Here is a 16,367-nt window from a genome sequence, read left to right on the forward strand (position 1 = left end):
TTGTTAACCTTGCTGCTGGACAACTTTATAGTGCCCCAACTCACTAAAGCATATTCTTACCCAGGCCTAATTGTTGTTAAACTTTATCTTTAAAATCCAATCCTATTAAGCGCTTTTTCAGCATCTGTTGAAAGAATAGGCATCGGGTTGTTCGCTTTAAACCAATTGATGATGTAGAGTGTCCTCTGAATTCTTCCAGGTTTATCTCTGAGGTATAAAGCCCACTTGGTCCCAATCAGGAATTAACTCAGGTCTGTTTGGATCCTAGTGCAAACCTGCCTGAGCTTTCCTGCCACAAAGCTGTCGCTGCACACTGGCAGTATACAAGAGGTGTGCAAACATGCAGTTGTGGAATGGGAAAATGTCTTGGCTGTGTATGATTGGTGATGTGCAGTGAAAGCATCACATATAGCCCAGATAGGTTCAAGCTAAGATCCAGACACACCTGAGCACATCCCTAGCCCTAATGGATCAACTGTGTCTGGTAAGATTTCAATCTGTATGCAAGGAATTTGGCCAGGATTTTTATATCCAATTTCAAAATGCATTTGGGCCTGTTATTTTGCCAATGTATGGTTTATATTTTAATGTTGATGTTTATTTTCTGCCATGTGACTATAATAAGCTCTCATTGCCCTCACTACTAAAAATGATGGTCATTATTGCAAGCGATCATTATAGGTTAGTAAATTGAGCAAATCAAAGGCTTGTCTAGTAAAGTCAGCAGCCTCTCAAGAATATTTTTGCTTTTAATAAATGCTGTTCATATTTAATCCTTGTTAATTAAGACTAGCGTACGACCGGTCTTTTTGGTACTGTTACATTACCAAAAAAAAAAAACACATTAAAAACGATTTGTTTGTACTGTAAATAACTTTGGCCTTATTTATACAAATGCTGCCACAGGAATAGCTTGTTTGTTCCCTTAAAAAATGTGTGTGTATGTGTATATGTATATGTATATATATATTTATATATATACATATATGTTCAATATTATAAGTGAAAGTTATTACTGAAACAGCAGGCTCATAGCTAAAATGTAAAAGTGGCTCTTGTCTATAGAAAATATACAAGTGCACCATCTCAAGTTAACACCAATAACGGTAGTGTCACTGGCCTAGGACCTAGATGTCTGGTCCTATCGGTGACCTAATTCCTTTTTCCAGTACCCATGGTAACCATGTGACTGTAATTTGGCAAATATTGGTATACAAAACTAAGGCTTGTGGCCAAGATGAGAGCCGCCTTTGTATCATATCTAATTTCTAACATACGTTCAAAGTTTTTTCACCAAAAAAAAAAAAAAAATATATATATATATATATATATATATATATATATAGTTAATTGTGGTGTTTTTTGAGTGGCACGATGCTAAAGTTTCAGTGCAGTTTTTAATTGAGCAGAGGTTATCTCCAGTTTCCAGTGCAGGAACATTATTTTGGTCATGTTACACTGCAGACTAGATTAATGTTTTTGGGAATTGTGGTCTGTGAATTTAATACTCCATACTAAGATTACAGAACCAAAACATAATTACTCCAGCTGCTGCAGGGAGATTTTCAGTTAGGTGATGCATAGGCACATAGAAAGTGGAAGCATTTTCAACTACTAACCAAAAATAACTTTTGAAGGATTAGCCAATATTCGGTTTACTGAAATATAGAAACATCCTATAGAACCCCAAATTGCGGTTTAAACTGGCAAAATTAATCAATTGGTGTAATTTTATCATGAACATCTAGGATGGGTGTTTTTACAATCTGCTCTGCAGAAACACTTCACAACATTGCCATCCTTCTGCTGCATTATCTGCAATGTAATAATTGAAAATCTAATAATGGCATTGTAACCCTCTGGTAATGGTAATATTTTTGGCAGGTGAAAACAGTGTCAAACAATCACCCCAACTGTGATTAAAATGTATATGATTTCCTAATAATAATGATAGCTTTTTATACCTAATTGTTTTCTTTTCTATCTGTAGGAGCTAATTCCAGAGTTCTACTACCTACCGGAGATGTTTGTCAACAGCAATGCTTATAACTTTGGTGTAAGGGATGACAGTAATGCTGTTAATGATGTAGATCTGCCACCTTGGGCAAAAAATCCTGAAGATTTTGTCCGGATCAACCGAATGGTATGTTTTTTTTTTTATTTTTTTTTTTTTTATATCTAACTGCACTGATATATATTTGTTGGCTCTTTTCTTTTTAGCAAAATATATTTGTTGGTGTATTATTTTAGCTATGTAGAGTGTGAGCATCTAGTCATTGCAATTTTCTAATTGACCTTTAACTACTAGGATCAGAAAATTTATATTTCACAATTTAATGTTTATGTCCACTTTTATAACCTAAAGTGATCCAAAATGGCACTCTAGGCCAGGATTTGCAGAGAATAGGCACACTAAAGGTGCAGGTGTCTGCTGGGTTCATAGTAGAGTCCGAATCAGAGTTCAGGGCTCTACGGGAGTCAGTGTGTGGGAAAGGGAGAAGAGAGGTGCATGTCTACACCATGCTCTCTAGGACAGAACAGACAGAGGCTGAATAATGTTCTTTTCTGTGCTGATGGTGGGAACTCCCTACATGGGAAGCCATTTGTTTGTGCACTTTCTTTCTGTCTTAAATAAAAGTGGGCAGAAATAGCCCTACAAAGCACATCTGAAGTGGACTGGACTCACTGCTCTGCACTCATTAAATAACCCCTAATTTGTGACAATAATTTAAAAGCCTAAACATTTGTTATCTTAATGCATTCCTTGCAATAAGATAAAAAATGTTCAGGCATCTATGGACGCAGATAGCAAGGCTTGGGATTGAGCCTGCACAAGTGCCCCCATAGAAAGCAGCATTCCTGAAAAAAGGGACCTGAGAAAAGGAGGTTCTGGGCCATTCTGTGCGATTCCATTGCACAGGTAAGTATAAACCTACTTGTGTTTACAAAAAAACAAGTATTTACAATCACTTTAAAACAGTGGCCAAGGTTGTCAACCCATATGAAGCTTACTGTAAGCAACATTAAATAGAGAGCATTGCACATGTAACTGTCATGTCAATGTGGTGTTACAGCATTGTCCCCCTTATGCAGGAAGTGGCCTGTAGACCATTTTAGTGGCAAGGTCAACTGGTATAAATAAAGATTTAGATTAGTAGATTATTAACCGCTTGCCGACCGCCGCAAGTAAATTTACTGCGGCAGTCAGCCCCTCACAGGCAGAGTGACGTTAATTAACGTCACTAGCCTGGGAGGGTCTGGGGAGCGAGCGCACGCCGCCGGAGGCGCGCTCCCGCGCGGTCACGGACCCCCCCCGCGCGTGTGACCGGCGGACCCGATGTCCGCTGCTCACTCGGCGATCGTCGGGGGAGAGGGAGAAAGTCAGGCGGCTTGTGTAAACAAGCCACCTGTCATTCTCCTCGGTGTAAAAACACTGATCACACGGTTCCAGTATGTAGAACCGTTGATCAGTGTCCTTACAGCTCAAGTCACAGCCAATCACAGTAAGAATCACGCCCCTAGGGACACACACAGCCCCTCCCTCTCAAATAAAGTTAACCCCTTCGCTACCAGTGTATTTTTACAGTAACAGTGTATATTTATAGCACTGATTACTGTAGAAATGTCACTGGTAACCCCAAAAGTGTCAAAAATGTCAGTCAAGGGTCCGATCTGTCCGCCCTAATGTCGCAGTACCGCAAAAAAAATCGCAGATCGCCGCCATTACGCGTTAAAAAAAATTTTTGCAAAATTTACGCTCTTTTTTTTGTTTATAGCCCAAAAAGTAAAAAGCGCACAGGTGATCAAATACCACCAAAAGAAAGCTCTGTTTGTGGGAAAAAAAGGACGTCAAATTTGTTTAGGTACAGCATCGAACGACCGCGCAATTGTCCGTTAAGGTCACGCAGTGCCGAATCGCAAAATACCCCCTGGTCATTTAGCAGCCAAATTCTCCGGGGCTTAAGTGGTTAAAATGAGAGATTTCACAGTCACATAGTTGAATTGTTCATTTTGTCTGAACTTGCAATTCAACGTCATATTAGTCTTTTTTTTTTTTAAATACCAAACATATTATATTAACCTGGTCTGTGTAGGGGTTTTGCACAGAGCAGCCGAAATCCCCCTCTTCTCGGGTCCCTTGCCAGCGTGCCTGGCCCCTCCCTCCTGCCAAGTGCCCCCACAGCAAGCAGCTTGCTATGCGGACACCTGAGCTGAGCCGCTGCTTTGTGTATCCATTGAGATATGGAGCCATGGCTCGGCACCGCCCCCTCTCTCCTCATTGGCTCAATGTATTTGACAGCAACAGGAACAAATGGCACCCGCTGCTGTCTCACCCAATGAAGAGAGAGAGCCGCGAACAGCCGAGGTTTTCGTACAACACTGCTGGATCGTGATGGGGCTGAGGTAAGTATTTGGTAGGCTGCTGCACACGGAATGTTTTTTATCTTAAAGTGGTTGTAAAGCCACTTTTTTCTTGCTATAATCTCCTGTGTTGGATTACATTATGTGCCCCAGTGTATGTTATTTATAAAAATGTGCAGCTGCACATCTAATATCAGAGCGCCGCTCGGTGCTCACGTGACCGCCTGCCGCTGTCTTCCCCTATCTGACAACTACAGTGGGTGTGGCTGAGAATTTCCTGCTGTCAGCCAGGAGGAGGAGCGGAGAGCGAGGGGGCAGTCATGTGAGCGCCAAGCAGCGCTCTGAAATAAGGTATACAGCTACATATTGACAGAACATAAATTGGGGCACATAATGTAATCTAACACAGGGGATTATAGTAACAAAACACAGTAATTTTAGCAGCAGGAGGGGAGGGTCCGGCACTGACACTGTTGACAGGCAGGCAGGGAGGGAGGGGGAGAGAGGATAGAGGAGAGAAAGCGACGCGTAGACTGACCACAGTTTCAGGGCTCAGCAGCCATGCTAAACGTGGTCAGGTTACAGTGGGGAGGGCAGCATCAGCCAGTTATTTTAGGTGATAGAAAGGGCCAAATTACACAGGACAAGCATTGTGCTGTATACCATACTTAGAATGAACAGGATCCATTTTTTTTTTTTAGGATCACAACCGCTTTAATGCATAGAATTAGGATGAAAAACCTTCTGCCTTTAGAACCACTGTAAGATGTCCCTGTTATGAATTGTAATATCATCAGCATAATCCTAAATGGACCCTTAAAAAAAAAAAAAAAAACATTTCCAGCAGGGCGGTTGTACAGACGTTGTTCAATAGATCAACTTCTCTACAACCACTGTGCCCATGTATGGATCAAAATTCGGCTGGTCCCTGCTTAAATGTGGCTAAGCATATACCACATGTGTCAAGCACAAGGCCTGCAGGCCATTTTATGTGGCCCTTTCTAGCAGCTACGGTGTCCCCCCTGGTCTCTGTCTTTACCTTGTTTCAGCAGTCGGCAGCAGAAAGGAGGACAGAACTCCTGAGAGAGATATCCTGAGGCTCTCTGTGCAGCTGCATCACCCCATCATTTCTGCCTGCACTGGTCCCAGCATTCAGTTGACTCAAGCCCTCCTCAGGTCCTCCTGCTCCTGCAGACCCTGCCTTTTCTTCTTCCCTGCTCCACCCCTGCTTCTTCCTGACAGCAGCACAAGATAAGGGGGGTGCACTGTGATTTAAGCATAGCTCTCAACTGCCCCTGATTTCGAGGGACTGTCCCTGATTTGGAACAGAGTTCCTCTGCCCCTCTTTCCTTCTCATGTGTCCCTCATTTTAGTCTGATCTATATAGTTGCATATAAAATGCACTTTTTATCTTTTTAAAAAGTGTTTCACAGTGCTAAATCTTTCATCCAATTTCTAAATTGCTGCATTTGTAAATTCCAAAAGTCAACATAAAGGAATGGTAGTGGTAAAAAAAAAGCACTTGTGGGTTTAACAAATCCTTTTTTTTTATGTATTATTCTTCTTTAATGGGGCGTGTCAAAGGATGTGTCCTATGCCTACATACTTTTGCTAATAGGTGTCCCTCGTTCCTATCTCAAAATGTCGGGAGGTATGTGTAAGGGAGGGTGGGGACTCTTGACATCTGATTTAAAGTGTATATGTGTGTGTGTGGGGGGGGGGGGGTGTTAGGGTGCTCTAGACATCTAGTTTTACAGATACAACTGGCCCTTTTGAGGGCAACCACAATGCTGATGTGGCCCCAATGAAATTGAGTTTGACACCAGTGGCATATACCTTGATGATTCCATAGAAACATTTTGGTCATATTAGTGCTGGAAAAATTTGCATATTAACAAGTAAATAAAAGATTTGGCATTTTTTTAGTTGAGGTTTTTAGTATTTTTCACTGATGCCTAGGATAGTATCACTTGTCCTCTGCAATAAATGACATTTTGTTTTTTTAATTTAGTTTATTTGCTAGTTTTAAACAACATTAGCAGTTTGAAGTTAAATTTCCAGCCTATATCTACATTAAAATATATGCCCATACCTTGTATCATACCCTTACATTGTGTGAAGTCCTTAGGGTGCATCCATAAAAAAAAAAAAAAACTGTATACTTTGGGGAATGCTTTACTGGTTTCATTCACTTATGGAATCCAGTCTGATTACTGCTGAATTACTCATGAAACATTAATAAAGGCTTGTGTTCAATGCTAACGTGGTTATATTGTGACCTCAGTGATGTCACAGAGGACAGGAGCAGTAAGTAGTCCCTGATAACATTACCTTAATGCTAGCTTCATCAATCATAATCTAGCAGTGGAGAGAAAGCTTTCACAGATGTGCATCTGCAGCCTTACTCAGCCTCTCAATCCCTGCAGACCTGAATTGATGCTGATAGCCAAAAATAGAACACACACAAAGACAAACTAGCCCAGTTTATTCCAATTACGTATGGCCAAAATTAAAGGGATATCTGTTTATCGTGTTCTAGACTACTTAATGGTTGCTAAACCAGAAGCAATTTTCACAAAATGTATCACATGTGACATAATGAGTTACTTGGAAGTGAAACACTAGCTCCTGTCCATGGTATTTTATTCACAGTGTTTATAGAGTGAAGGCATTTCCATAAAATAACATTATTAATTCATATGAGAATTTAGTGTAGATATGGTTTTATTCCATGGAGAAAAAAAACCTTTTTTTGATAAAGGAGGAAAAAAATGGATAAAGCCACAAAATTATGTTTGGACATATTACATAAGCACATTTTTTAAAACCTATCTTTCTGTGTTGGTAGATAACTTTATTTTTTAGATGAAAGACAAATTATGACCTTAGATTGAAGAAGGACCCTGTCTAGTTTTTACTATTCTCCTGTGGTTTATTAGATACATTTTCCTTTTCTTTCTTCCTAAAAGGAAGTGAGGGAAAATCTGCAATAGGGACACAGAAATAAAAATCATCAACCAATTTATATCCCATAGTAAAAAAGCATTAGGATGTTCTTAAGATCTTAAGAGATAGAATTTACAAACGTTTCATTATAAACTGAGACTGTTTTAAGTTGTCTGTATAAGCAAAGCTTACGTTTCAATTTTGGTAATTTTTTTTTAAAGTAAAATCGCAGATACGTAATTTGTCTTTTAGGGACTTTCTGCCCTTTTAGGTTCCAAAGTCCACACATCTGTCATGGTATTTGCTAAGGGAACCCCCTTTACCTGTTCTATTGTTAATGTTCTAGTATTATAAGGATTGCAATAGCACAAGAGCCAACACTGATGGATAAGAGAGAGTGGAGTTGGAAACTATGGCAAGGAGAGCTCACCATTGGTAACTCCAACAATAAAATCATTTTTGGTGGACTGATCTTTTTAGGGCAATAAACATATACTGTAGTTACCCTGCTTTGCAGCAGTATAAACCAGACTACAAGTAAAAACTGTATTAACAGTTGTTTTCTAGCATGCCCTGCAATCTAGTGTATATATGCAACTAAGCATTGAAGGAAAATATCTGAAATAGCTGAGACCGAGAAAAACATTATGAAACACAATCCCCTCTAGCCACCTAGACCTCTGCCGCCTAATGTGCATAATTCGATATAACCAGTGCTTTCCCCAGCTTACATGAATCTTTAAAACTGAGCAAGATAAAGGCTAAAATTCCATGAATACATAAAGGCGCATCCTCATGCTGACAACACCTATTTTATTGTAAATGGAAGCTACCAAATCTGTTTACTTTGATGAAAGAAACATTTGTGTTGTGAATGTACTACAGTTTTTTTTTTTCCAATATGAAATTAGGAAAATTACTGTTATTGTTTTTGAAAAAAATGGCTTTCTAGAGAAACTGAGGAGAATTAGGACATTCATATAATTTACAGGAGCTCTAAAAGAAAGAGCACCTGATGCTCGCTGAGCACTTTTGGGGGTTTAACACTTGATGATTGTTTTGAACCAAGCACCCCACCTCAACCTGGGACTTTTTTAAAGGATACGTTCACCTTTGGCAACAGGTTACATGTTCCTCCTGTGTTTAGTGTAGAACGTGTAACATGTTCCACACCTGCAGCCTCTCCCCTATCCCCCTTCCAATTGTGACAGTGGGCTGGGGATCTTCTCCCCACACCCGCTGTCACAATTTAAAAAGAACGCAGCCTTGTGGGGCTCCGCCCACATGGCTGTGTCATTCATTCACAGACTTCTGTAAATGAATAAACTACAAGTACCAACAGCCTTTGCGGCTAATGGCTTGTAGTTCTCAATAAACTACCAGGGCACTGGTGAGCGCTCTAGTAATTCATTGATTATTCTTGTCATTCAGTAACTGCCTTCCCGTACGAGTTATGGGCAGACCGCTACACAGACAGTTTGTAGGAGATGCGGGGGCTTTACAGGCTCCTAAAAAATATTCATAAATGCCCATTTTTTTTTACCTGTAAAAAGGTGTGCATTTATTATATATATTTTTTTTGGAAAGGTGAACTTATCCTTTAACTTGGTTGTACTGTTGTACCCCTCTCTGACAGTTTGGTCCTACACAGAGACAAATGCACTTCTACCATCTGTCTTTTGCTTTTGCTATGGTGAAGGAAAAGAATATCTTAGTTACTTTGAGCTGATGTGACCCACTGGAAATCTACAATACCTATAGCTCTAAGACCTTATTAATCCTTACTATTTGGATTATCAGTACTAGATACCAGGACTGCCTGCACTGCTGTATAACCTGTCCTGCATAGTTACCGTAGAGGATGGAGGGGAGCCGGCCATGTGGGAAGAGACAGCATTATATTGGAAACCAGATCCCTCTGCTGCATGGCTATTTGATAACTTGTTTATTTATGTTTACCATTTCTTTTGCTTTTTAGGCTCTGGAGAGTGAATTTGTGTCTTGTCAGCTACATCAGTGGATAGATCTGATATTTGGCTACAAGCAGCGAGGTCCAGAAGCAGTACGCGCACTAAATGTTTTTCACTATTTGACGTACGAAGGTTCCGTGAACTTGGACAGCGTCACAGATCCTGTATTACGAGAGGTATGTGTCTGATGGAAAAGATTCTCATGTTTGCTCTTGATGTGAAGCTGGGAAAAGACTAGACAATGTACATGGGTAGTCCTTAAAGACATAAAATGGACTTAGAGGCTGTTTCGCCAATGGAAAACACCTGTAACACTGGTATCATTTGGATTCTGACCCCAACAAAAGTCCCTTAAAATGCATGTGTACTTTGGGTAATATTCCCAATGATTTGTACTGTTTGGCTGTGTAATGAATAAGGCTCACTCTAGTCCTAAATGCCTCCATCGTGTTTGCCTCTTAGGCTCCATGCGCACTTGGCTTAAAAAAACGACAGTTCTCTTTGCAGGAAAAAATGCTCATAGAGAGTTTTTGTACAAAGTTTAGACGAGTGTAGGAGAGTTTTGTGCTTTTTTCCCAGAAAGCCTTAATCAGGAACCCAAACTAGAAGGGGTTTTTCTTTCCCGCCTCTAAACGTGGAACTTAAAATATGCCTCTAATCGTCCTAATGTACATTGATACATAGGAAAACATTGAGCTGCTTCTATAGGCAAAAGTCCAAACTCCTGTATTAGCAGCAATTTTAAGGCCAGTGTGCATAGGGACTAACCTTGACAAATCTAGTTGATAAGACTTTGAAAGAATGCTCAGCTGTCATTCAGCACCGGACCATCACTGTGAACACAGACATTTCTAAAACCTGTTGTACTAGAGCTGCCATTTGCAAAGAAGATGAGGCTTATTTTTAGTGAGTTGAATGCAACCAATCAAGAGACAGATTTAATATCTATCTTCCACAACACTTTACACTATTTTCCAGTTGAATCCAGTTAGAAAGATATGCAGAGCTTGGGTGAAAGGTGTGTGAATCCTGTGTAGAAACATATATAAAAAGAGCCCCAAGTATTTTCGGCCTATATAGAGAGCAAGATAAAGCTGCTTTATTACCAATGTATGAGTTAGACACCATGTTAACGTAATTGTTTTCCCATGAACGTTACTTAGCAATGTATGAGGTAGACACCATGTTAATGTAATAGTTTTCCCATGAACGTTACTTAGCACATATCTAGGCTTAAAGGATGATGAAGATAATGAACCAATGAGCTAACCAAAGAGGAAAGGCAGTAAACAAATATATAAAAACAGTAAGGGGTAATAGCAGGCAATTTGAGTAGTGTCACCACATACAACAAATAATTAGAGCATAGGAAAATCGGCGCTAAAATGAACATGTGATGTGAGAGAAATATAACATATGAAATCACATAAAACTAGCATAAAGCAATCAACGATGACTAAATCATAAAGTGGAATAAACAAAAATGTGTTAAAATCCAATCACGTGCATAAACATGCTAGCGCCAATTTTCTTATGCTCTAATTAGGCTTAAAGAATAAGTTCACCTTTGAGAAAATGTTACATGTTCCACCTGGTTTTAGGGTGCAACATATAACATGTTCCCAGTGCTGCAGCCTCTGGTAGCAATTTTTGGGAGAAGTTCCCTGTAGTAGCTGCCAGTTTTTGAAAGCAGCGTGGCTGTTTATAAGTTCACCTCTGGGAACATGTTACACGTTTTTCCCATTTTTTTGGGTGGAACATGTGTAGCACTGCCCCTGCAAGGACTGCTTGATATTCACTCTGTGGGTTCTCCCTGGTTACCAGCACACGGCCATTAGCAAAGACAATTCCTTAATTCTTCTTGGCTCACACTCCAATAATCAGTCCAGGGCTATTTGGTTGTTTTTGTGTTTTATTGTAAAATGGGAGATAGGAGAAGGAAATAGTGAGATACTTTAACTATTTACAGTGATTGAGGACTCCTATCTTCTCTGCTTTACTATAGATTTGGAACAGCCAGGCTGTTGATTCATCCTGCCGCTTTGGATGAATGTGGATTAAGCCTCTTATCCTTAAGATGATTTGGTGAACAACTAGGTATCTTCAGGACACTCTCCTTAGTATCCTCTCTCTCTTCTTCGGCTGACACCCATCCACTGACTGTCCTACTAGCAGGGGTGGCCCCCCTCAGGTCAGGTCCCTTGACATGAGTCCCTGTACTCACGATACTAATACAACTCTCAGTCAGCTCTTCAAGACCTTTGGGTTCAGCTCCTGTCCACCACTCCTCTGGCCCTCAGGATGACTTCCTGCGACCGCATGGCACCTCTACAGAGGAGGAGGCAGCTGCCCCCTTCCTCCGGAACTCCACTCACTAGCCAAAAGCCACAGGGTCAACTGACAAGGGCTCAAAGCCTTTCAGGGCCACCTCTGGTGGATCCAAACAAACCTGGTCTGGCAAGCCCAGAGTGGGCTTCTCTAGACCCGTGGACAAGGCTCCTTCAGCATGAAGATGTGCCCTCATCCTTATCGGGGGTAGGGGGACATCTTCGTTGGTTTTCAGACCCGTGGACTGCCGTGGTGCAAGACAAGTGGGTCCACAAAGTCATTCAATCCGGCTACAAGATTTCGCTCCCCCTGAAAGGTTCTTTACTTCCAACTTGCGCCTGCCCCTGGACCGCTTATAGGGTCTTTTTGAGGTGGTACAAGACCTGTTACATCAAGGGGTGATTGTCGCGGTTTTCCGACTTTGGAACATTTTCAGGGATTTTACTCAAACCTTTTTACAGTTCCCAGGAAGGAAGGCAAAGTGCATCCAATCCTGGACCTCAAAGTGCTAAATTGCTTTGTGAGGGGGCAGAAGTTCAGAATGGAGTCAATTCGCACGGTAGTGGCATCTCTGCGTCGGGGGGATTTCCTCGCCTCTATCGACATCAAGGATGCTTACCTTCGTATTTCAATATGTGCCAGTCACAAGCGCTTCTGGTGTTACCCTTTGGTCTCGCCTCTGCTCCTCGGGTCTTCACAAAAGTGTTAGCCCCAGTGCTAGCTTTGCTACGCCAACTGGGGATCGTGGTACTGGGCTACTTGCACGATCTCCTACGGCGAGCGGAGTCTCCTTCTGCTCCTTCTGGTGGAAAACCTGGAGATCACAATACAAACTCTGCGGGAGTTCGGCTGGATTCTGAATTTTCAGAAGTTTGCCCTGATTCCGTCCACAAAGCTGGGCTATCTGGGTCTGACTCTGGACTCAGCCTTAGTCAGAGTGCTCCTTTTTCTCGACAAACTCCACAAATTGTAGGCTGCAATTCATCTCCTGCTGTCCAACAGATGGTCATCCCTCTGGACTTGTGTGCAGGTGCTGGGCCTAATGGTGTTTACCTTCGAGGTGGTTCCAATATGCACAGTTCTATACGAGGTCCCTACAAAGGGAGATTCTGACCAAATGGAACAAGACTCTGCAGTCTCCAGACAATCAGATCCGGCTGAGTCGGAGAACGAAAGAGTCCCTGATATGGTGGCTTTGTTCTTCCGGCGCTTCGGCTGGGCAAATCCTTCCTCCCCTTGTATTGGACAGTGGTCACCATGGATGCCAGCTGTAGAGGTGTCCTCAGCAAGCATTCTGCTCAGGACATCTGGACAATGGAAAGTCCAGACTACCGATCAATGTCTTGGAGCTCAGAGCGCTCAGACTTTGCCTGGACCATTGGACGAAGCGTCTCCAGGGTTGCCCAGTGCACATTCAATCAGACAATGCCTCAGCTGTTGCTTATGTCAATCACCAAGGGGGCACAAGAAGTATCCTGGTGGCTCTGGAGGTACCCGGCATTCTAAGGTGAGCTGAACGGTTTGTTCCAGCCCTCTTCGCCGTACACATACCCGGGGTGGAAAGCTGGCAGATTTCCTCAGTCGGCAGGGGTTGTACCAAGGAGAGTGGTCCCTTCATCCGGAGGTGTTTCAACAGTTGTGTCTCCAGTTGGGCACCCCCGAGGTTGATCTGTTGGTGTCTCGGCTCAACAAGCAAGAGGTTTGTGGCTTGGTCAAGGGATCCTCTGGCGGATGCCACAGACACGCTGGTGGCCCCGTGAGGTCAGTATCGTCTGATTTACGCCTTCCCGCCGCTCAGGCTTTTGCCAAGACTTCTACGCAGGATCGAGGCGGAAGGGATTCCGGTCATCTTAGTGGCTCCGGAATGGCCTCGCCGGGCTTGTTACGCCAATTTGGTGCAGCTTGTCACCGACGTTCCTTGGCAGCTTCCTCTCAGGGAGGATCTGCTGTCCCAAGGTCCGATTTTCCATCCTGCTTTACAGTCGCTGGCTTTGACAGCTTAGCTGTTGAATGCCAGGTGCTGAAGGATTGAGGCTTATTTGAGTCGGTTTTTCCTACTCTGTTAAAAGCTAGGAAACCTGCTTCTAGGAGGATCTACCATCATACGTGGAAGACGTACATTGCGTGGTGAGAGTCTCTTGGGGTTCATCCTTGTTCCTTCTCGGTGGCTCGGATCTTGACCTTCCTTCAATGGGGAGTCGAACATAAATTGGCCTTGAGTACCATCGAGAGCCAGGTGTCGGGTTTGGTGGTCTTCTTCCACCAACATTTGGCCACACAGTCCATGGTGCAGACTTTTCTTCAGGGTGCTCGACGTTTGGTTCCTCCAGTGCGGGCTCCGTTGCCGCCTTGGGACCTCAATTTGGTGCTTTTGGTCCTCCAGAAGCCTCCCTTTGAGAATCTTTGGGAAATTCCCCTGCTTACGCTGTCCCAGAAGGTGGCCTTTTTGATGGCTATCACCTCTGCGCGCAGGGTCTCTGAACTGGCGGCGTTATCCTGACGTCCACCTTACCTGGTGATTCACAGAAATAAGGTGGTTCTTCGCCCCTGTCCATCGTTCCTTCCAAAGGTTGTCTCTGATTTTCATTTGAATGAAGACATTTTGTTGCCTTCCCTGTGTCCCAGTCTAAATATCCGAAGGAAATTACTTTGCATGCCTTGGATGTAGTCCGGGCAATTAGGGTGTACCTGACAGCTACGGAGTCTTTCAGGAAGTCAGACTCTCTCTTTGTGCTCACGGATGGGCCTCGTAAAGGGTTGTCCGCTTCCTCTGCAACCATTTCCAGAGGGGTCAGACATACAGTGATTCAGGCCTATTCCATTAAGGGTCAGGTTCCTCATTTCCCTGTAAGGCGCAGTCTACTCGGGCGCTTAGTGGCTCCTGGGCTTTTCGTCATCAGACGTCAGTGATGCAGATCTGCAAGGCGGCCGCCTGGTCGTCAGTGCACACTTTCACAAAGTTTTATAAAGTGGATGTGTTGGCATCTGCGGATGCTTCTTTTGGCAGCAAGGTTTTGCAGGCTGCTGTTGAGAGGCCTGATCCTCTTCAAGGGTGTATTGTTTTTTTCCGGTGGGCTCCATTTGTTTTGGTTGAGCTCCTGTTGCCTGGTTGGCTACTGTTTAGCCTTGGGAATTGTTTTGCTGTTCCCACCCCTCATGTTTAACACTGCTTTGGGACGTCCCAACGGTTATGAAGATCTGAAGCTGTGTCCGTCAATGAACGAAGGAGAAAATGGGATTTTTGACTTACCTTAAAATCCATTTCTCTGATGTTCATTGATGGACACAGCACCCACCTCTCTGTGGAGTTGTAATTATTCTGACACTGAGTGTCAGAATAATTGCAAATAAACTGAGTGCCCATAGCAGAAAGAGGGAGTATACCCCCTGGGACTGCCCATGAGCATAGCCAGACTTTTTTTCTGCCTAGTGTCCTACTCCTATAGGGGGCAGTATAACCCAACAGTTATGAAGATCTGAAGCTGTGTCTGTCAATGAACATCAGAAAAATGGATTTTACGATAAGTCAAAAATCCCATTTTTATTTACCTTCAAAAATATGTGCATTTATTATTTTTTGTACAAAGGTGAACTTATCCTTTAACATCTATGGGAGTTGCTTTACCTAAGCTCAAGATGGGTTCTTTAAAATAGCATTATTTTAAAATATTGCTGAACAAATATAAAAAAGGAATCTGAGTCTGGTGTTAAGCAGTCCTGGTAGTAACTAATCCTGTGGCTGTGTGCAAACTGCAGACAAGTGAACCTGCTATGACCTGGTCTGTAAAGGTCATTGAGCAGGCTGCGGCAGACACCACCTACGTGTCTGCAGAAATAGGCAAAGCCAGGTACCATGGCTATCAAAAATGAAAATTAAAAAATTGACTTTTGTCAAGCTAGGTGGTGCCAACTGGGCTGCCCACAGCTCAAATTGCAGCAGATTCAGCAGGAATCGTCTGAAATTCAAGAAATGTATGGCCGGGTTTATTATGGGAGCAGCAGGCAGGAAGGATGAAATCTCAGCTTAAAGGACTTGCAATGCATCATTCGCTTTACTGAAGGTATGAAGTTATTATATACTGTTATTAAGACAGCACAGGTCTGCCTTAAGCCAGATTCATTTTTATTTTATATTTGTTCATCTATCCTTTAAAGAGAACCACAGTACTCTATTTATGAGCAATGTAAGTCATTTACAAAAACGCTCAAGGTCCATACAAGCTTTCAGTGTGCTTCAGGAATCTATATTTATGCAATTTTCAATATCCTAAAACAATTGTCTTCAATACCTTTACATTGCATAGACACTTATTATGTACACAGCCTCTCCTTTGATTTGAAATATTCATGCACTTGTATTCTGACACTTTCACCCTCCGTTGTCAGCACATTCTTTTATTGCGAAATTCATTTTATTTTCCATATTTATATTCACTATCTTCCATGGGGGATAGAGAGAGAGTATAAAGACAAACAGTGGATACGATTTTTGGGTGAATAAAGCTGACAATAAATGTAAACTTTAGCATAAGGTAGAAAAAAAACACACCAAATTGACCAAACCTTGCAGGATTGAGATAGAGCTTATAGAAAGAAATATCCAGTGAATTGATGTGCTTCTTGGATTCTTTGACAAATGGCTGTATGGGTTTAAAACAGGGGTCTCCAAAGTGTGCAGTACCAGGGGCACATTTCATATTTTACAAATTTTCAAGGACCAACAAAAATCAGTTTAATAAAAAAAAAAAAAAATGTATTACA

General features: G+C 42.2%; 1 protein-coding gene across 5 annotated transcripts in view; it reads left to right on the plus strand.

Annotated features, from left to right (window-relative positions):
• NBEA (neurobeachin) overlaps positions 1-16,367 on the plus strand; it is a 1,052,497-nt gene that overhangs the window by 963,689 nt on the left and 72,441 nt on the right. For all 5 annotated transcript variants that reach the window (XM_082246613.1, XM_082246612.1, XM_082246614.1 and 2 more), the window contains 2 exons: positions 1,991-2,143; positions 9,287-9,454. In XM_082246613.1, coding sequence (XP_082102739.1) covers positions 1,991-2,143; positions 9,287-9,454 — 321 coding nt within the window. The remainder of the gene's footprint in view (positions 1-1,990; positions 2,144-9,286; positions 9,455-16,367) is intronic.

This window comes from Pelophylax lessonae (assembly GCF_965119305.1).
Source record: "Pelophylax lessonae genome assembly, chromosome: 2".
Classification (NCBI taxonomy): domain Eukaryota; kingdom Metazoa; phylum Chordata; class Amphibia; order Anura; family Ranidae; genus Pelophylax; species Pelophylax lessonae.